The sequence below is a fragment of the Boleophthalmus pectinirostris genome, unplaced genomic scaffold (assembly GCF_026225935.1).
Source record: "Boleophthalmus pectinirostris isolate CB_2022bp ecotype Guang Dong unplaced genomic scaffold, ASM2622593v1 HiC_scaffold_16, whole genome shotgun sequence".
Lineage (NCBI taxonomy): Eukaryota > Metazoa > Chordata > Actinopteri > Gobiiformes > Gobiidae > Boleophthalmus > Boleophthalmus pectinirostris.
The window spans coordinates 18,509,227-18,532,067 of record NW_026571095.1 but is presented as its reverse complement, the minus strand read 5'-3'; the positions used below and the strand labels follow the sequence as shown (position 1 = coordinate 18,532,067).

The following is a 22,841-nucleotide window of genomic DNA, read 5'->3' as shown; positions in this document are numbered from 1 at the left end:
TTGCTCTTACATCCAAATTCAGCCTGGTGCAAAGTTGTTTATTCTAAAAGTGCTTTGTATAAAAGATAATGTTTTATGTTGTTTAGCTGGTTTCCTGGAAAGTATCAAAGATATTCTACATATTAATAATTGAGAGAGACGTAGATTGTTTGTATTGTTCAAAACATAGGCCGAATATTTATTTTTTTTTAAACTGTTTCTGCAAGCCACAGCAATGTATGGACCAAATCTGACAAGACAAGATACAAGCAAAATACACCCAAACCTCAGCGTATCTTTGACTGACTTTGTGACTTAACTATAAATTTAACGTTAATACAGCAAGCCTTGAAATCATATAGTGGCAGTTGAATGAAATAATATGGTGCCCTCTAGTGGGAAACAAGTAAGCATACAAACTGAAAGATTAGAAATTATCCTTTCAGTTTAAATAACTTATATTTAACACAAACATACTGTGGACTCTGTGTGTGGTAAGTATAGATCCATGATGGTAAATTATAATCAAACCAAAGGCAGAGAGTTTCTAATCACTTCATCCCTGAGTCAGAGCACGTGACTGAGTACATGTGGTTGTTTAAGTATAGTAAATGCACATTAGAGCATATCGCTAAACTATTGAGAGTGTCGCTGAGCATTTTGCAATCAATACTAACCTTACAGTACGAGTCTCCTTTATTTTTTATTTTTTTGACAAGAAACAAAATTGTGCTACGTCATCACTCTGCGCCGCTCTTGGCTCCCCCAATGGCTCCCCCCATGCTTACATGTGAGTAACCCATATAGTAAACAGAAAATATATTGTGTATTTTCTTAAAATGTGATCCTTGCCTTATTTTGAAGGCTTGTTTTGTTTTTGTTTGTTTTTTTTAGCCTAGCGTAACATAGCTGTAGATCATTTACCTAATTAAACGTCTTTACTAAATAGATTTAAATTTCAACTACAGCAAAGAAAGCCGATTGAGATCAAGAGCTAGTTTATAACATTTTACATGATCACGGAGATAACCTTTCTGTTTGTGTTCTGTGTTTAGTTACGCACATGGCCTTATAGTAATTATGGTTGAAATGGAAAAAGAAAAGAAAACGTGGAAGAACGGTGAGAAAAAGCGAAAACATGCTGGTGAAAGTACAGATGGAGGGCTGAAGAAGAGGAAAGAAAGGAAGGATGGAGAAATCAAAGAGAGAGCAGAAGGAGGCAAGAACCGCCTGGATCCAACCAGTGTGGGCTACTTTCGCAGAGTGGACGACAGACTGAAGGAGGGCTTTGAAGATGATGAAATGAAGGGTAAGTTATCATCAACAACATACAGAGCATCACACAAAATATATAATGGCAATAAATTATAGCTGCTAGGCCTATTTTAAAATATTAGACAAGAATCTCTTCATCATAATAAAAAAAAAAAAAAAGTTTATTTTTACTATAGCTTTGAATCAGTGATCATCTATCCAAGATTTACTTTTAGCTTGTTATGTGCTTTTTCTGCTCCTACATTTATAATATAATAAAAAGCTCCACTTTTTGTCCTCTTCACAGAGATGTTTGTGGAGAATGTACTTTCAGAAGTCAAAGGAAAAGCTGCCCTCGTGGCCTTGGACCGCACTGCCAGTATCACTCTGCAGCATCTGCTCCCTCTCTCTGGGCTGGATCAGGTGGCAGATGTACTGAAAGAAATGGCTGGAGAAACAGGATCAGACATCAAGACTGTTGCTTGCAGCCAATGTGGCAGCCATGTGGTGGAAAGTGCAGTTCGACAGATGTCTCGATGGTCAGGTAAATTTATATAATAAATTTATATATCCCCAGGTCCTTAAAGTGCTACAGAGGTAGTTAGTTTTCTTTTGGCAATGAGGAGTAAAAACACATTGATGGATAAAATATGTGAACATTTTTGTGTTTGTTTTTTTTTTTTTTTTACTGTTGACAACAAGTCATATATATCCCTCGTGCAACCCTTTAAAATAATCACATCTGTGGTCCTTCGTGACAAAAATGTATACCGGAAAAGAATACCACATTATTTTTCTGCATGTTCATATACACATCCATCCATTTGTTTGTCTGTAACTGTTTGAGGAACTCTAAATAATTTTTTTCACAAAGCATACAGAGTAACATAGCAATAAAGAAAGAAAATTTATATAGCTATATCTATGCAGTATTTCACAATTTCTTCACAATCTTTCACATGTTGCCCAGAGTCTACACAAACAGAAGAAGAGGATGATAGCAGTAGCCCTCTGGAGATGCAGGTGTTATGTCTCAGCCGTGTGGTTCGAGAGCACAGTGCTGAGTTTATCAAACAAGTTCACGGCACACATGTTGTCCGCACACTTCTCCACGTAATGTCCGGCTGCATTGGACCTCCCCGAACTACTGCTCAACCAGGTATATTTAGAGTCACAGTGTTACTCATATTTTCTTTCCTTTACTTGAAAAAGTTTGGAATGTTTAAAATTGCTTACTATTCTTGAGCATAACACTTCCCTCAGAATCAGTAAAGTATCTTCTTTTTCAGTTTTATGGCTTAAGAACTTGAGTAAATATTCAAAGAAAACATAAAATGAGCAAATCTAATGGTTTGTGTTTTGTTGTTTCTAGCTGCCAAAGATCGTCATATGACCCCACAGCTAACAGACTTTGACATACCTACTTCTTTTTGGTATGAACTGAAGGAGCTCACAGAAAGTCTAATGGCCAATGTTAACTGTGAGTTCGCAATATTTTCTCCTCCTAATATAATAAATATAATGGCTTTTAATTATACTCACGGGGGCAGACAGCTCAGCATTGATTTTGAGTATTTGGTTTCAGATTTTGATACTGCTGTTCTCTTAATAGTGGTACTAATTTTCATTTTCTCTCATTTTCCAGTGAGTGTAACAGACTCAGTTGCCAGTGCTGTATTTCAGACAATGTTGACAGTTTGTCACAGAAAACGGCCCAAACTTTGTAAACAGCTCCTAAAACGCATCATGGCTTACCTGACAAATTGCAGCTCTTCACCAGGAGTCAGGTCAGTTATTCCTGTCATGTAAGATGACAATGAAATACTCTTGCAATCTATTAAATGTGTTTTTCTTTTCTTTTAGTCCTCTTCTAGTTTTTCTAAAAGACCAAGCCGCCAGTCGTCTTATTGAAAAAGTTGTACAGCTCTCTCATAAAGCATTGTTGCAAGATATCTATAAAAATCACCTCAGGGGGCATCTTGTTGACCTTGCCCTCCATTCCATCGCCAACTTTGTCATTCAGAGACTTACAGCAGCTACAGCAAATTACAAAATGGTACATCAAAGTTATTTGTGATTGACAATTGTTGACAGTATGTAGACAGTAATTTTAATATCCAAATGGGTGTGTTCTCACAATATCTTGTGTTTATAGTATGTAATGTTAGATAAATCTGCAGACTAATAAAAGCAATAGTATAAGCAGTAGCTGTTACGTTAATACAAATCAATTTTATGGTTAATTATTTTTGTAATTAACTGTAATTCTAATTAATTACTATGCTTTTGTTGATTTATAATACTAACTATGAGATCGAATGTGTTTTTCCTAGTTCCTAAAGCTGTTTGATGAGCTGTTGGAGGGAGTGGAGGCCATCCTGGCTGCTGGTCACATGGGCGTGATAGTTCAAATGGCCGAGAGCTGTGCAGAGAGCGGAGAGAGGCAGGAGGAACTGATGCGCTGTCTCCTGATTGTAAACTCCCGAGAGCTTTATTAACTTGTTCTTTTTCACTACAACTGATTATGTCCTCTGTGCTTAAAGCTGCTACTTGTCATCCTCAGGCGTTCCACTGTGCAGAGCCGGGCTCCAGACACACCAGCTGCCTCCCGCTTTTCCTCTCGCTGCTCACTTATGAAGTGTACTACCAGTCAGACACAGCAGAGGGCGGCATTGACACACAGGTACATTTTAGGATTCATTCTCGACAGATTTTGTGGTGGTTTTCAACCCAGGCTTATTTTTTTATATGTATTAGTTTTTAGTACACGCTTCCTGCAGCATAAATATTGAATTAACCTTAGAAGAATCAATGAATCCAAAAGCTTATACATATTTCCTCTCCAAACTTTAAAAAGACACTGGGTCTTCTATCTCTTGGCATGTTCAGCTGTTTATACATTATAGAATTTTTAATGCCTCTAAAATGTTTTTTTCAATCAGTATATTAAGGTCAATGGGGAGAGATGGTTTGCATTTTTCTTGTTAAGAAAATCATGAAAATATAGTCCCCACATTCTTTTCTTCACAATATCAGCAAAAATGTCCCTCCCTCTCGCTTCAAATCACTATTCAGCAAATCTAATGTTCTATTCATGATATCCATAAATCTACTGTTTGATCTTCCTCTAACATCAGTAACCCTCAGCGCTCATATCGTCACTATCACTTCTCTGTTGAATAGTACAAAGAAATGTCCTAAAATATATCCTTTGCTATTTTCTCTGTTATCTATCACGAACCACTCATCTGATGTTTCCTTAAGTTTATTCAAGGGGAAAGAAACTGACATTATAAAACTTAACTTTTCTTTCCTTTGTTCCAGGTCCCACTAAAATCCTCTGTTATCTGTTATCATGGATCTCGACTAGTCCAGGCCCTCTCGAAATTCAAGGAGCGCTCTCTCCTTCTCAGCAGCTTGCGTACACTGAGCCCAGATGACCTTTTGACCCTGGCCACTGACTCTGTGGGCAGCCACGTGCTTCAGGCACTCATCACCACCTCCAGCGACAAAGGCCGGGGCAAGATCCTTAAGAGACTCGAGGTAAAAAAATAAAAGTTAATAGAAAGTTTCAACACTTTCATAAAGTTAACTGTGGCTATACCAACTTGTCAAAGCCTGATCCCTAAGCAAGGCCAGGTACTTTGATGGGAGACCACTGGGAAAATCAGGTGCCACAGTGGGGTGTTGTTGTGTCCTCAGGCTAGGCACTTCACCTACATTGCCTAGTATGAAAGTGTGTGCATGCATGATGGTGGTGGTTGGCGGATGTCGCAGATTGTCAACCTCGCTTCAGTCAGGCTGCCGCAGGGCAGCTGTGGCTACAATAGTAGCTTACCACCTCCGGGTATGGAGTGAATTAATAATGCTCTGTGAAGTGTCTTTGAGTGTCCATAAGAACACTATATAAAACTGATGCATTATTGTTATTATTATTATTAACTGACATTTTACCATGGAGCAGATAAACCTTTTATACTGTTACCTAAGCTTAGTTGCTAAAGAGCCATGTAAAATGTGGTATGGTATAAGTGTCTTTGAACTTATCTGACTTAAATTAACTTGAGGAAAGATTTGTTTTGTTCCTAAAGCATCTTATATTCCTTTTTGTAAAATTCACGTTTGTTAGATGAAAGTATACCCAACCATCACTGTACTTATAAAGTTTGCAAACTTTTGTAAACAAAAGTACTTTGAGTACAATTGTCCTTGATGCCCTTTATTTCTTTCCTTGGCTTGACTGACAAAAAGTGTGTGCTATATAGTGTTTGCTTACATTTCAGTTTGCCTTCTGCCGTTCCCATAAATGTAACTTTTCTCATATTTTTGTTGTTGTACTTTCAGGGTCAGTTTGTGCCAATGGCCTGTTCTAGGTCAGGCAGTCGAGCTTTGGAGGCCATATGGAACAGCGCTTCTGTAACACATCGGCAAAACATAGCAGAAGAACTAGGTAAGGCATATCTTTATTTTTTAAGAAATATTGCTTGACAAAATAGACATCTTTATCTTTAAAATTATGTTTTTGGTTTTTTTTTTATTCTTCAGCCCCAAGTGAGAGTCAGCTGAGGTCTGATCAGTTTGCTCGACACGTCTGGGCGAAATTTGCCCTCTCCCACTTCATCCACAGAAGAGCCCATTGGCAGGAAATACAGACTGGAGAGTCCAAGAAGCGCAAAATGTTCAGCGATATACTTGAATAAATTTGCATTTGCATTTTTATATAGTGTAACTTTATTATTTTAGCTCTTTGAAATATCTATAATTCAGTCATTTCTATATTTTAAAATGTACAGAATACATTTTGACAAAGATTCCATATAAAATGAAACTTTTCTTGTTTTCTTTACTTCATTTTTTATTATTATTACTAATAGCGTTACTAACTATCATTCTATTTTCATATAGTGCATAATGTTTACAATATCTTAAAGGGGCACTGTGCAACTTTTCCAATGGAGGGTCCACTTCCTACTTGGAAGTGTTATTGCTTTGCCTGTAATGTTACATGGTATGACATTAAACAAATCCATCAAGCAGTTATTCATTACAAGTGTTTCTATTGCTCAAAAGTTGAATATTTCCTTCCACAGATTTGAACTGCAATGTAGCACGGTGCTGTGACCTGTTTATCTATACTGTGGAACATTCGAGACAAAAGCGATAATATTTCCATGGAGGTGGTGCGCCCTCCTATAGAAATGTTAAGCAGTGCACCTTTAAGCATTTTTAACTCCAGCTTATTTGTTCTCTTTCTCTGTCTTCAATATAAGAGGATGCATGAGGTGTACAAAATCTCTGCCATTTGTTCTAATCAACTAAATTTGTGTCTAAAAAGGGCTTGTTTCAAAAGAATTGCCTCTCTCATTGGAGATTTGAGTGAAGATAAACAAATTAAAGCTGTGGGGAAACATTTTGCGTGTTTTCCGGGCATACCTTTTGTAGTAGACCTGCTGGAGGCACATCAGCCTAGTCACCAAGGAGAGCATTGATCATGGATCGATTAGAGGAGGACAGCCTTTATCTCAGCAGCCGCTTCTCAGAGGAGCAGACACAGGGCTGGTCTCCTGTCAGCAAGAGACAGACAACAAAGAGCCATGCCCAGAGGAAATTTGTTTGCACTTTGAGATTGTCCTCATAAAAAGATCATTTTGTGTTAATATCTCTACAAATCTGTCATGTAACATAATGCCATTTAGATAAACATGGTCTCAAGTGCCACCATGCCTGCATGAAGGAAAACAGGGCATGTCACAGAGCACATTAGTAGTTACTCATTTAAACAATGTCGGTAACTTAATATTGAAAGATTTACCTTGTGGGGACTTTTCTGTCCTCATAACGGAAACAGGTCCCCAAGTGACTTTTTAGTAAAAGTGATATGGATTTTTTTTAAACTGTAAGGTCTTTTAAAAATGAAGATGCATCTTTACTTTTAGCTTTAGCCTTAGCTAGTTAAAATCTCTACAAACCTGAATCTTATTTGGAGGAAGGCCCCTGTTTGCCTCCATGCATATGCTGTTCATTTGGCTAAAATCTTCCTCAGTATGGCATAAAACATATCTATCTCCATGGAGAATGTTCCAACATATGGTTTTAACTTTCTATTTCCATGGAACCATGCAGGTGACATGCAGCTCTAGAATGAAAAATACTGTGCCTTTAATAGCCTGTCTTTCTAGTGATAAATGGTGCCTTTCAAACTGCATTGTGGGAGGAAATTTGGAGTTGTCCAGGTTAACTTAGATTTCCAAACATTTAAAATTGGTTTGCTCTTTCACATATTAGAGCGATGCAACGATGACTCACTCACCTCAGCAGGATCTCGCAATCTGGCTTCACAACGCGCTTCACTGACTCCACAATCCAGCCAGGGATATACAAAAGCTGCAGGGAGGTTAGTTCCAGGTATTTTAATTTTGGCATGTCAACATGAATATTAAATAAATCAGCCATCCATGCAGAAGCTGACTATGAGGTTTATAGACTCAGTGTCTATACTTTTTGGACAAAAAGTAGTTATACAAAAAGTAGTTACACAAATAGTTATACAAGCGCAATTTAAGCAGACTTGGGGACAGGCACAGAAGTAGCGCTCCAGAATTTTCAAACATTTCTGGTGGAAGTACCAACACATAATTTATTTAGGGCTTAGTCTAGAGTGCTGGTAAACATATCTATTTTCATGAAAACAAGCACACGTTGCCACCAGGTCAAGTTACAGGGCAAATCTATGGAGAGACATGCCAACTCACGGTAAGAATTAATGTTTTTCAAGGTATTTTTGAGCAATAAAATAGATTGCTATAAGTTAATCACCAAATTGAGGAACTTCAAATCAAACCAAAACTCTCCACAGAGAAAAGCAAATGGCAAATCCCCAAACAGAACAGTTACATAGTGCACCTTTAAATAAACAGTAAATGTCATTATTATAGGTCTATTTTGTAGTTTTCAGCTTTATTTATCAACCAGAAACACATCCAAGCACAGAGGGTTTAAATAAGGGTATTATTATATGTTCCCTTGGCCTGTTTACCACTCAAAGCATTTACCAAACTGTTACTAATTACATATGCAACATTGTGAGTGTGATTTCCAGGCAGGCTGTTCCCTCTTCCTTTGTTGTATGCTTTGGATTATAATAGCAGTGTGCACTCCAGAGACCAAACAGAGGAACAATGACCTTCAGGCTACAATAAGACTTGCTGCTTGATAACGAATCACATTGGATCCCTGCTGAATTCGAGCACTTACTTCTCTCCCACTCAATATCAGGACACTGCCAGTGATTGGTGAGTCCACTGACCTCCCCATGCTCAGGGCTCAACAGATACACTTGAAAAACCTTTTAAAATTTTCTTCCAAGATAGCAGACTTTGAGTAATACAGCTGGGAAATCTGCATATCTTAAGTTATGCGCTGAAAATAGACTGTCATTGTCTGCAAACTTCGACAGGGCTTTACTGAACAAAAGTTTTTTTTTATTATTATTATCATTACAGCGTGTCAAATAACATTGCTACATTCATCCAGGCGGAATTGAGGTGGTGAAAGGAAAATGTTTATTGACAATCTGCACTGTTTGTGGAGTGGTTGAGTAAATGTGATATAAGGCAAGTTGAAATATGAAGAAATCTTGTGTGTAAAAATTTATTTTCTCTGTATTATTTTCCATATTGTGGCTTTTATGTTCGTATCTCTGGCCTCCTTGTAATTCACAGTTAGGGCTACACCCCATCTAATGCCTGAATTCGCTTTGAAAGTATATTCTAGGGGGTCTTGTTTCTATGTATGCAACAAAAGAGTCATATGTTAATCTTTGTGTTCATCACTGGTTCATAATTGGTTTGTAATTTATGCTCCTACAATATAGCCTGATAAACAGAATCTCCTCCAGTAAAAAAAAAAAAATCTAAACAGGACATTGGTGGAGATGCCAAAGGACTTTAGGACTCCTCGTCTCCTTGACAACAGTCTCCCAGCAACCATTGCTCCTCAAAGCATCCTTCGTCCTCGTCTCTATCTCTCCCCTCTGTGTCTCGGCCAGTTCCCCTTTTTCTCCAGAGCCTTCCCATGTCCCCAATCACAACCCCAAGAGGAGGATCAGTGAGGGTTTCTCACTATTCTACTCAAAGCAATGATGGACAGACAGCAAGGGTGTGTCAGCAACTGTTTTCATTCACCAAAAAGAACACAACACAAACTCTGGAAACCTCTGGATGTATTTTTTACAGATTAGCATTAGCTTCAACAACAAAATATTTATACCACATTGACAAATTGCTAACCACAACAGACTATCACCACATCACAGTAAATTTAGGAATTCCAACTATCACAATTTGTCAGTGCTCAAATGTGTAAACATTTGTTCAGGTTTTATTAAGTCAACGTGCTGGGAACCCCTCATCTTCACATGGAAGAACTCATAATAATTCTAGTTATGTCTATGGTTTATGCGCAATTTTCTTTCCTACAGTCTTGACAAAGTTAAAGCTTACACACTGTCAGACTCACTTGAGTTGACCTTGTATATAAAATACTACATATTTTTCAATATGTCCTCCAGAAATTACACAAACCCAACAGTCACATTTTAAACTGTGCTCTTTTATGGACACTCTCTTCTATCCATCAGCTTTGCACACTATTGCATGTCTCTAGAGGCACTGTTTTAGTTATAATTGCTCTGTTTATGTTCAAACCAAGCTTCTAGTGTTTGTTTCTATTACGTATTATTACATCATGCATTACTTTCTACTAGCTCTTCCTAAACATAAAGGGACCTCTACACATAGTTGTCATCTTCAGCAATATTGTTCATAAAGACAGGTTTTATATTACTTTTATAGAACTTTCCCAACAATTTCAATGATTCATTATTTGATTATTCTAATTCAAAACCGTCTTTAACTTCATATTGCAGTTTTCCTGTTGCCTGATATTGACAACATTACAGATCAGTTACTCAATATACATACATTTTGTATTATTATATTAGTGCTGTACTGTTTGGTGTATAGGTTTCCATAAAACTATTTTCATTTAATTGGACACAAACTGTTTAGCTGTATAAGCTATATATTTGTTTGTTTGTTTAAAGATGCACTTTGTAACTTTTGTGGTGAATGGCACAATGCCTGTATCTGTTGTTATGGAGATTATTTTTGCTTTGCCTATGGTCCACAGTATTGAATTAAGGAGGCGAGTTACAGGTCAGATCTGTGGGAGATGAGGAATGCATGTTGTCATGGTATTTTCTAGCATTAAAAACAATTCCAATTGAATAAAGGCAAGATAAACACATTTAATGCTATACTACATAACATTTCCATGAAGACAAAGAAGATGGCTGGGACCCCTCTGGATAAGTTAGATCGCGCATCTTGAAGTAAGTCATTATTTTAGTAAATTAGGACAAAGACTGACTCATGTTTTAATGTACAGAACATTGTTACAGTAAGGAAAGTGAGACTGGGGAAGTTGATATTATACTGTTTCTATTTATGACCTGAGATTTCCTTACAGCCAAACGAAGCAGACGCAGCATGTTTTTACTGCATGGCCTTAAATGGAGCCAGAGTCCTGGGAGATGAGCCTTGAGTCATCTGACGACCTGCCACTTCAGCCTCCAGCCACTATCAACTGAATTCTCGCCACATTCACATTTCCTCTTTTCTGTATTCCTGCCATAAAACAAGACAAGACCCATTTATTCAGAATGTCAAACAAAAGTAATTTATTCTCTGTGGGTAGATGGGAGTGCTTAGTCGACAGTAACAAATGAGTGAAAATGTTTGGAGATGCTGCCACGCTTGAAGATATGTTCCCAGTCTTTAATGTGCATTCACCTGTGCGTCCAGCCCCCGCGGAGACACAAGCGCAAATCCAGTCTCAAAAATAAACATCAAATTAAATATAACAGGTAGATAAGGTTTTAATGTGTCCTCGTATAGTCCAAAAACAATGGAAATGTCTTTACAGCCATGCTCACTATATCCTCCAGTAAAGGGTTCTTATGGTCAGCAAAGATATGGCTTGGAGCAAAACTGGTAAAAAAGATGAATTGTTGATGATGATACGTGAAGCCCGAACAAGTGGGAAAGGCGTGGTTATAAAATGCACAAAGAAGAGGGCATCATTGTTTATAAAGGGTTTTGCCTGTAACATGGCATCGCTAGAGAGACACTAGCTAGATTGTGCATTAGCTACTGGCCACTGAGGTGCAGTAAGTCCAGTATTAATTGTAAAAACTACAAGGTAATGTCTTCTACTTGGCATGCTATAAAACAGATCTACAACAGGTATATGTTATTTACTCTCTAAGTAATCAGTGCGTGCTACTTGAGTGTTTCATTTGTGCCCACCATCCGCTGTCCAATTCCCATGCTTCTGTCAGGTAATTACCGAGGCAAACCGTGTTGTAGAGGATTTTGCTTCTATTGTTTACTGTTTATTACCCAAACTGTGGCCTGCTTTTCTCGTCAAAGTGGTTAAACTCAGGGGAAAGGAGACCAAAGTTTAGACGCATTCATCTCTCATTTTTCTTAATATTATGTTGCTTAAGAGGAAATAATTTGTATTTTTTTCCCCCTCGGTGTATACATCATAAACTGTACAGAAAAGATGGAGGTTGTACTTTTCTATTCATGTGTGCAATTTGTTGTGAAGAATTCCCTTAACACTTTTATTGTCAGTTCAGTCATCTGTAATTTATCAAGCAAAACATTATGTCCACCACAGTCAAACCCAAGTGGTCATAATGTTATGCTAGACTGGTATATTATAGATGCGACTTATATCCAATAAGCTTATTTTTCTGTTGAGTTCAAAGAGCTTTGTCCTTTTCACATGCTGTTTCTGTTGTAGTATTATTAAGTCTCTGGTCTCTGCTTCTTATGCGTTGTGTCACAGTGAGCTGAGGTCATGGCAGGAGCGTGACTTCTGTCTGAAGATCTTGCTGCCGCGGTGACGGCTCATCTCTCGGTAGCGCCCCCTGTCTCTGTCCCGCTCCCTGCAGTACGACCTTGGGACCAGCCCAGACAGGAAGCGCTTGGCCCGGCTGGTAAGGCTTTCCCGGCGCCCCGCTCCTGGATCACCGTCTGTCCAGCCCGGTCCTACGCAGTCCCCCCGGGCCGTACGAACAGCAGCCTCCAGCAGCTCAGTGGTCCCATGCTCCAGAGAGGCAGACAGCTCCATGTACAGGCAGTCAAACATCATGGCACTAGACTGGGCCTCTGAACAAAGAAACACAATACTTCAGTTAAGAGTTCAAACTATTAATGAGGCTATACAGTGTAACTGAGTTAGGTCACATTTATTATGTTCTATCAACCCTAACCCAAAAATAAATAAAATACTTCTTCAATGTTCATTTCTTGAACATAAACAATACAGACTTTACTTTAACCAAATTTCTTCCTCCAAAGTCTGAAGTGATTATTAGAATTATGATGAATTTCACAGCGAAATACAAACAATAAGGAGGCATGCTTTGGAAAACATGAACATAGATATACAGCTCAATGGGTGTGGTTACTAAAATAACTGAAAGTACTATGCCACATGTCCAATTTAAACACTTCAGTATTAAAAATAAAACAAACAGCAAATCATATGTCAATTACTGCCGACTGTGGAATAGAATAAACATGTGCCCCAGCATGAGAAAATTACACTTTATTTGAAATGATTGGATGGTCTGATGTCTACAAATGAAAATCAATCAAACAGTTGTGATAGTTGAAAGAGGCACATGCCCCTCTCCTGCTGTTGTCTCGTGCTAATGGCTTCTATCTGACTGCCGTAGACACAGACAGGTGACTAAACGTGATGTTGACAGTGCTCAGTCTCTGATCACACACGCCCTGATGATAAGAAGAGCTGACACATAAAGCCTCATTGTCACGTCAAATTGACTTTTCATTCTTGTTTCTTTGCTTTAGAATTGCTCCTGCTGCTCGGAGCTAAACAGAACTCAAATTGAAAATGCCCAATTTGGCTTTCAAAAGAGTAGCACAAAAACTTTCAGCTTTTTGATATGAAAAGACTGCAGAATGGGGTCAGAACGGGATATTTTTTTTATACCACTGACCTGAATTATGCGTATTACAGGGAAGATGATTCTAATATTAAAAAATAATACGATTTAAGTGCTTAGAGAAATGCCACAAATGTTACAACAAGTTTAAAGGTTAATCCTTCTAACATGTATAAAAGATTTGTGTGTTCTATTCACATTCTAATTCAATTGGAAAACAATTGGAAAACAAGCAGGGTAGCTACTCTCTAGATGCTTATTTATTTACTTCAAAATCAAGACAATGAAAAACCCAAAATGTTCATATAATGGGAGCACTTTATTTATAAACTTTATTTGTGTTTGTTATTATAATGTCAGTGTAATTTGGAGATTTGAAATGACCCACAAGTTTTAGCAAATATACAATAAATGGCTGATGAAACATATAGAAATCAGTTATTTTATTTTCATTTGACCTGAATTGACTCCTTACTAATTGCATCATCTTGTTGCAACATGCTCTGCCAAGATTTGATGGTGCGCAGGCAATTAGTACCAGCAACTGCCTGCCTTTAAGGGTCTTGACAAGAACATGGTGGATATTATGCAAATGCCAATCTTCAGGGTATCTTGTTTCAAGCCAGATGGAAAAGATATTAAAAGTTGGAATGCTATTTTTAGCTATGCAGGTGGTATTTGCTCAGTTAAGGGGAAAATGTACACAAACACAGATAGGAATGATTACAGAGGCAAAAACTCAATAGAACATAATAAAATATAGCTTTTATGTTGTTACTTATAGATCCACAAAGACCACACAAAGATATAAAATGTGTACTTGCACTGTATGCACCATTTCCAAAAATACTTAACACTAAAATCAAGTCCTTATTAATATTTACATGGTCAGTAAAACTCCTATAACCAATGCACTTTCATTTTAAGACTGGTACTACATTAACACATATGACAAATACAGCTCACTCTACCTGCGTGCCTGTCTGGTTTATGGAGTAGATTTGATCTGAGCCATGGCGCAGTCTCTGAGCAGCTGTGCCTCTTAATACAATATTGGACCAAGTTTGCGTTTGAGGAGAAAAAGACCAGTCCCAAAGCAGATCAGTGGAGCTTACTCTAATACCTCTGACAGCTGAGTGAATTGACTGCTATAAAAAGTGTTTGGGGAAAGTGACTTGACAAGAAGGGCATGGACATTGAGTTAGAAACACAATATGGATGGAGAAGCTGGATGTGAAGAGGTGACATTATATTGTGGTAGTAACTGTGGAATACATTAAGAGTGCATTGTGTAACTTTTCTGGTGGAGGGTACATCAAATATTTTTCTCCATGGAGATGTTATTGCTTTGCCTGGAATGTGTTACAGTGTGGAATTAAATCTTTCTATCATCTATCATGAAGCCCAAACCAGGCCAAGTTGCAAATCTGATCTGTAGAGAGGCGACCTGCTCACAGTCAGATTTCCTGTATTTGTAGGTATTTTTGAGCCATAACACCACCTGTGATTTAATAAACGTAAGGTAAGGCTGTTTAATGTCAAACTGTACAACATTCCAGGCAGAGCAATGACATCCGCAGAAACAAGCAGGTGATGGACCCCCAACCAAAAGGCTACATGGTGCACCTTTAAACAACAGCGTTTGTCAGTCATCTATGTGCTCTTTAGTATCATTTTTCTCTGTGTGTATGTGTGGAGACAATATCGACTCTATCTACAAAACTATCGTGCTGGTCACTAAGGCTGGGTATTATTTAGAAGTTGCCGATACGGTACATACCTTGATACATAGGCCATGATACATATCTTGAAACAGTAAAATTATGAGTTCAGTACAGTTTAATACAATATGTTTCAAATTGATTCAAAACAGTACTTGTGCAAAGTTAATATGACACATGCCCAACTCAAAATTCACAAAATGACTGAAAATGTAAAATGTGTTGAATAAAAAGTTTCCTTCTTTCAAACAAGCAACAAAACTGTAGCACTGTAACAAAATAATTTAGTAAAATATACCAAAAAAATACTCTTGGCGATATACTGATATAGCAGCCCATGATATTGATACTGTATCATCACATTAAACAATACAATATATCAATATTTCAGTATTTTTGCACAGCCATACTGGTCACATTATCTTATGCAAAATATTCTCTCTGTGTATTTTCTGCCCATTAACAAGGTTGTGGTTATTTCATGCCCAGAGTGGCTAGTATTCAAACAAGCCTGCCTGTGAATTTATTCAGTGTAGACATGACCCATCCATGAGGACAACACAGAAGTCAGCAAAAAAAAGAAAGAAAGAAAGAAATACAGCACAAAATTGCACTAGTGTGGGTAGAGTTATATGAAGCTATAAAATAAATTAGATTGCAGCGACGAGGAGAAAGACAAACAGTAAAAGCTGACTAAGCAAACTGGGGTCAGTGTATATTTAATGACAGAGCAGCTATGTAACAGTTATACTGAGCCAATGATAAATGGGCCCACAGTGTCAGCAGCACTGCTATCACTCGGTGTTCTGTGTATATTAGCCTGTACATTGGGGTAAAGGTGAAAGACAACTAAATAATAAAAGTGTCTCTGCGCATGCCGGGAACACGAGTTTACGACTGTAGCTCCTTAAGGAGGTTGTTAACGATCGAGGCGGGCCAGTCCGCTTCCTGTGTCAGTGTCAGGTTCACATATCAAGAAGAACACCACAAATCTGTCTGAAGAGAACATAAGAAGATCCTTGTCAGATGCCCCAGGAAGACTGCATTTCCATACTGCTGACCGCACCAACGCTTCCAAGTTTATCCAGGGAGAGAAAGTGCTGAGTGGCTGAGTATGTTTGGTGGCTTGCTCCCCGCCTCCGCATGCTCCACTCACGTCATTAGATACAAACAGGAGAGGAGAGGACAGTGGTAGGCACCCGTGAGAGAGCACTATACACCTGCTGCTTCAGTTTATAGTGCAAGACAAAAGAAAACAAACTAGAGCTGACCCCAAACTGTGGGCTCTGCTTTTCCACAGTGATACACAAACTCTGTCTTTGGAAACAAGTAATGCTTGCTCTTGTCGCAATGAAAAATGAGCCAAGACTCTAACCCAAATTCAAGAAATATTCAGTTCCACATAACCCACTTTTGAATACATTCTTTGGGAAAGTGGGGCACAGATTCATTCAGTTTTCAGTTATATAGTACGGCAAAAAGAGAGACATTTTCCAAGTGCTTGAAACTTGCTTGAAGAAATATATTCTAAATGTGCCACAGTATAAACTTCACAGTTTAAAAAGAAGAAGAAATCCTGTTCTGTCTGTCTCTCTAATGCAAACAGTGACAATAATTCATCAGTCTTATATAACAGTGCTTTTTGGAAGAGAAACTTTACATTTCATTATTCATTCATTCTTCACACTCTAGCCCTGTAAGCACACCTGCCAAGGAGCTGAGATTTCGCTGCCAGTGTGTGCTAAAGACCCCTGCACTCACTTGCCACTGTGCACTTGGACAAGTGCCTTGCCCGAGGACACAATAACAAAGCAAACTGGTACTGGCTGGAGCTTAGATTGAACTGCCAACATCTATGACTTGACCCACTGTCGGCATTAATCCATTAAACAGTTGCTACTATTTACTCTCTCACACTATACACACTAAACCCTATACACTTTTTTTTTTTTTTTTACATCTTTATATATATCATTATATAAATATCTGTGGGCCATAAAATATGAAAAGTTGTTTGAGGATCTCTTAATTCCAAATCTCGAGGTTCTGAGATGGAAGCTGGTGCTCCTGCTCCCATAACTTTTAAAGTGGATAGGAAAAATATAGTAGTTTCTGATAAGTAGTACAGCCAAAAACGGTTTGAATTTTTTGTGAAAACTCACTCCTTCAAGCACCCCTACAAACAGTCTCACACACCATTCATTTGGCCTGCCTTTGTCACTCTGCTCTTGTCTCCCCTCACTCTGACCGCCTCGCTACCACTGACAGGAGAAGATCGAACAATACGTCAGGCTGTGTTTCTGCCTGTGTGAAGACGTCCACTTACTATACCTACTATTGTACCCCTATGGAGACTACAAACATATATTATGGTTGTCAGAGTAGCCTGTTAGACCTGTAAGAGCAAGATAATCCAAGACACACAATGCACCAGAGCACCTTGAGTGGATGAGATAGGGTATTAGAGCTCTGGTTCGGTAGCTCCATTAAAAGATGTGCCTCGACTAGCAATGTGCCAAGAGTGTAATGGAAGGGGCTGGTAAACAGGTATGGGTATAGCAGTGGATATATGTATAAAGTCTGATGCTGCCCTTTTAGTTCAACGCTTTTTATTTCCAAACATTCATTCATGTGCAGTCCTGCTAAGCCTTTATAAACTCCACTCATAAAGTTCAGTTAGATTATTACCGACCTGGCCGCAGGGATGTTTGGCAATGAATAAATTAATTCAAAACTGTGGCAGAGTTTCCCTTTTGCTAATACAATATTTGGCCATCTCTATGTGAAGGCATTGAAGTGGTACAAAATGGAGAGCTAAATGCTGACCAGAATGACAAATCAGCATTTTAATACAACCTGACTGTTACTGAGGGGCTGCAGGCTAGAGGGCCTCAATGCATTTAAATAGTGGTTTGGATAAAGGGAAGACGTGATGTTAAGACTTTCTAGTTGTTAGAGAGAAAAATATTAATATATTTTAAACTTAAATGTATTACTTTATAAAACAAATCATTAAATTCTGCAGTGTTATTGTCACTGTAAACATAGTAGATAAATAACAGAAGTGTAAAATTATTTCATTTGATATTAAATAACCCAAGCTAATCAAAGAAAATGACTTCAGAATTGGAATGTGATCAACAAGAATGTGCCATTTAAAAAAGCACAGAAATCCCACATGAAGTGAATCAACACCACAAAATGATAAAACGAGTCACACTGCTTCAACAATAAAAAAGGAATTGGACAATAAGCCAAAAGATTATTAAACAATCTAATTAAAAATCTTGTCAATTCAAAGCAAACTTTGAAGTAGTTGATCACAAACACAGACAGTCCCATGACAGAGCTAATGAAGAATCAACTCACATCAGTGTCAACGCCAGATTTACAAATGAATAAAATCCATTTGTTTTTGTTTACTGTCAAGGTTATTGTCTGAATCAGTTAAAATAATCAAAGTTGCTAAGAAGCCTCTGGGGTGAACATGTTTGTTGGCACATTACATTACCAGTCTCATCTACTGGAGAGAGTAATGATGCAGCTCTTTGCCCATAAGGAGTACCCCGACTGAGCATTTATCCCTGGATAATGTAAACACAGAAATTGATTTCACTGATCAAACATACATTGTCCCTGGGGCTGTAGAATGGAGACAGTGTGGGCCAAGGGGAAGATTTATGGCACAGTCAAGACACACAACAAGAGGCTAAGAGACTGAATACATGAGTAATCTCATGCCACAGCTGTAAGCATGCTTTTTGCTGCATTAGCATTTGATTTATTTTGATAATTACATTGAGGCCTTGGTAATAAACCGATATTCTTGAATGCTTGAGTAAATAGACATTAAGAGGGTTATGAGTAGAGCCCGACCAATATGGATTTTGCTGTGGCCGATATGAAACCGATATAATGGTTGTTGGCACTGCCGATAGCCGATATAATCGCCGATATATTTTGTGATGTAAAAATTTACAGTAAATCTTGAATTGTTTAAAAAACTTTGGTTTGGCTCTAGTAGATTCTAAATTGGGTTTATTTAGGCAACATTTATTGTTATTCTGACTCTTTACATCATATTTACATACAGTAGATTTTTGCATCACATTCTAGTTACTAGTGATGGGTATTCCAGTTTTTTTTTTTTGGAGAACCGGCTCTTTTGGCTTGGCTCACTAAAGCAGCTGGCTCTTTCGGCTCCCAAGCGACTCTTGAGATTGTTTTGTTGCAAGCAGGACTAAACCAAAACTGAACCAGGACTGAAAAAGGACTAAACCAGGACTAAAACAGATTAAACCATGTGTAAAACAGAACTAAACCAGAACTGAACCAGGACTGAGTGTCAGGACTCGGTCTCTCCCTCACTCGAGCCCAAGATTAGTCCTGGTTTATTCATTTTATGCTGAACTGCAGCCAAATTAGCACTTTTTTTTTTTTTTTTTTTTATCCTATGCACACGCAGATTTCTGAAAGTTTCGTTTTCAGCCGCTGCTGCTGTCAAACTATGGGTCTACAAGCGACTTGAAGAGAAAAAGTGAGAAAAAGAGAAAACACGGCTCCCAATAAGAAACATGCTCCCGTTGTTCACTTCAAAGAGCCGGCTCTAAGAGCCGCTTCGATCGCGACCGACCCATAACTCCTAGCTAGTAAATAAACTACCGCTATTAGTCTTTAGCCGTAAAAACGTGGGCGCCGTATAATTAATTATATGCATAAATGTGGATCATTCACATGTCTATTCACAGTTCATTTACATATCAATGCAGGTCCAGTAGCAAATATACGGCCAATATAGTCACTTTACAATAGGCCAATAGAAAACAGCCTATTTATGTGTGGGAGCTACAGCAGCTAATCGCTAATAACAAATAGCCAAAACTAGCTTCAAAGTCGATATATTTCCAACACTCACTGCTCACACAGGCTCCTCCTCACATCACAAGTCTGCACTAATAAAGTCCTTTTAATCCAGACTCAAACCGATTGTCCGTAAAAAGAATATAATTTCAGTGTTGTGTACCGCTGCGGGTGTAAACAATAGCACGTGAGTGAAGTGACGCGACTCTGTGGTGTGTTCAGGGACAGTACGGACACAGACACAGACAAATTACACCGCAGATAAATACTGAGGCGGAGCCACATATTAGGACATTTATGTCTGTAAATTGGATTAAATTAACATAATGTAGAGAGTCTAAGCTTTATAACGAGGTATAACATGCCCACGTGAAATATCGGCCCATATCAGCAAGCATATCGGCCGATAGCCGATATGTCCCCAGTTGCCCATATCGGCCAATAATATTGGCCAGCCGATATATCGGTCGGGCTCTAGTTATGAGTTATATGACCGCATGCTAAATATGCTGCTTTTATGCAACATAGAGCACTGTATTTAGATGCCCTGTGCGCTGGCTTTGGAGATGCTCTGGCCCATAATTATATTGATAATATCTATTTTTTATATTATCTCAATAACTGTTTTCAGATTATATTTTAACAATAATGTGTTAAATGTGTGTGTGTCTTGGTTGATATTTAAGTCTAGCATAATCTGTGAATGGACCATAAAATCAACCACAAAAGGGCAGAAATACTATATTCTCCCCTTGTTTGAGAGATATACTAAATGTTTCTGTTTCTTTTTAGTTCATTTTAAAATGTTTTAATTACAAACAATATAGTCCGTATTTATTCTTATTGTTTAAGTTATATCCTTAATAGTTTTGTTGCTTGGGAAGAACATAATGTTCACTTCCTCCCGAAAAGTGCACAAATCAATAAACATGATGTCAAACTCTATAAACAGTTTTATATTGTAGCTGTTTGTGTAGCGGTTTGGTGTCCCTTGTTGGCAACATGCTGAATACGTGACACCTGGGGTAGCACTCACACTCCCCTCCTGTACCCACCCTCGGTGCTGATTTCCCGGGAGCGCACCAGGTCACTCTTGTTGCCCACGAGGATGATTGGAGTGTTGGGCTGGGATTCCCGCAGGAGGAGGCGGAGCTGGGCGATGCGGTGAAAACTCCGTCTGTCAGTGACCGAGAACACCAGGATGCACACGTCGCACTGGAGAGTGGATAGGTCCTGCAAATGGGAGGAATATGCAAATGAGCATGCATAAATCAATACCTTTGTGTGGAGATGTCACCAAAAGAGAACTGAAGACCACCTACATGTAACATTGTCTTTTTTCCTCATAATTATGGTGAAGACTCATTGGTGTTTGTTGGTATCCAGATTAATGGAATCACTGTAACTACATTTGAAACATAATTTCTATACTATGGGTTTGTTGATACTTTCACATACACAACACCAAAAACAGGACTAAACTGGCTCTAAATCTAGAACCATGGACTAGACAAGCACCAAATAAGTATAAGGGCAAAGTAAAAAAAACAATATCTTATTGTACTCTGAAGGAAACATGTTTCCTCTCAACATTTATGACTTAATTAATGTACCAGTATAATACTCTTGAACCTTAATGTTATTTCCCTGTGCAATGAATGAAATTGGTTTGTCACATCTCCTATTGTCGTCTTAGCCACAGGAACCGTCCCTGTACTTTTGAAGTTTCTATAGTAGTTGTTGTTGCCCCGTGAGAGAATGCAGGCATACATCTGGCTTTGAGACCTCACAAACATCACACTTCACTTTGAATGTCTTGACCCTTTTAACAGGGACCACCACTGTCCCACTGGGGCCCCTGTCACACAGGCTCAATTAGCCTGAGTGGCCCAATGCAGCACCAGTCTCCAGAGCTGCAGCTGACAGAGACTGTTCTCTCTCCACACACAAAATGTTCAACCAAATCAATAAGGATTAAGATAAAGATTCAAAGTTCTTTAGTTATTTCAGAGCAGCATGCAACAACTGAACAAAAGAAAATGAATGACCTCATTAGTTTAGCACACCACCCAAGCTAAACATTGAAATATCACTAAAGAAATCAAAGAATAACAGCTTATTTTAGTCAGATACAACTGGGCTTTACAGTGATTGACAAAAGTTTTCGGTAAGCAAGAAACCTTATAATAATCCGAGTATCAGTAACATTTGCCTGATCTTCTCATGCCCTAATTACACTTATGTATAGCCAACAAATTCGTTAATCCTGCATTAGTTAATGGTGTGGAAACTCCAGATACTATTAGCAACAGGGACAGGGCATGGTAATGGTGGGGAGTGATTCACTTTTGGCGTACTGTGAGAAAGCCGCCTAATGCAGCTTCAAGCCTATCTAATATGAATTAAACATGCCCCATTTAGGTCACCTTCAGGATAAGCCTGTATCTCAGTGTTAAAACACAATCGCAGTTTGATTAAATATTCCAAATAAAAGGCAAGAGGCAGAGATAAAGGAAGCAGAGGTTAAGATGGAGGGATAATTTTCTGTAAGTGAGACAGATTTAGAGAGAGAGGATGGAACGGCCATTGATTGGGGCTGGTTTGACATGTGCTAAGAAAAGCACATTTGTAGATGGATGCTCAGGTTAGGGACCACGAGAAAGATTTATGGATGTAATGAAAAAGGCTCATTAAGTTAGTGGTTGCTTTGATAGAATAGAGGTGTAGGTGAAAGCATGTGATTTACTGTGGCTGCCTGAAAAAGAACAGCCAAAACAATTAGAATAAAAATAAAACTTGTCTGTGTACTGCCAACATTTCACATGTCAATTATTATCTGTTTAAAGCATATAAAAAACTCAGAAACTTAACACATCTTACACCAATCAATGCAAACAGCTTTGTCCAAACAGAGAAACCTGAAACCTTCCTCCTTCACTCATACAGTGCCAGTTAGACTTTCGTACCTATGGGCTCTGGGGAAGAGT

General features: G+C 38.4%; 2 protein-coding genes across 2 annotated transcripts in view; one reads left to right on the top strand and one right to left on the bottom strand.

Annotated features, from left to right (window-relative positions):
* Positions 1-630: 630 nt before the first annotated feature.
* Positions 631-6,079, top strand: LOC110170437 (nucleolar protein 9). The gene is made up of 12 exons (XM_020936086.2): positions 631-769; positions 1,035-1,288; positions 1,541-1,777; positions 2,204-2,392; positions 2,606-2,713; positions 2,879-3,020; positions 3,097-3,289; positions 3,567-3,707; positions 3,797-3,916; positions 4,558-4,776; positions 5,578-5,683; positions 5,779-6,079. Exons 2-12 carry the CDS (start codon positions 1,060-1,062, stop codon positions 5,931-5,933), a joined length of 1,839 nt encoding a protein of 612 aa, XP_020791745.1. The 5' UTR covers positions 631-769; positions 1,035-1,059; the 3' UTR covers positions 5,934-6,079.
* A 6,062-nt stretch (positions 6,080-12,141) lies between these two features.
* Positions 12,142-22,841, bottom strand: part of rem2 (RAS (RAD and GEM)-like GTP binding 2) — a 29,087-nt gene continuing 18,387 nt past the window's right edge. The window contains exons 4-5 of the mRNA XM_020935986.2: positions 20,910-21,087; positions 12,142-12,470 (exon numbers count right to left, since the gene is read on the bottom strand). Of these exons, the coding sequence (XP_020791645.1) occupies positions 12,142-12,470; positions 20,910-21,087 (507 nt within the window). The remainder of the gene's footprint in view (positions 12,471-20,909; positions 21,088-22,841) is intronic.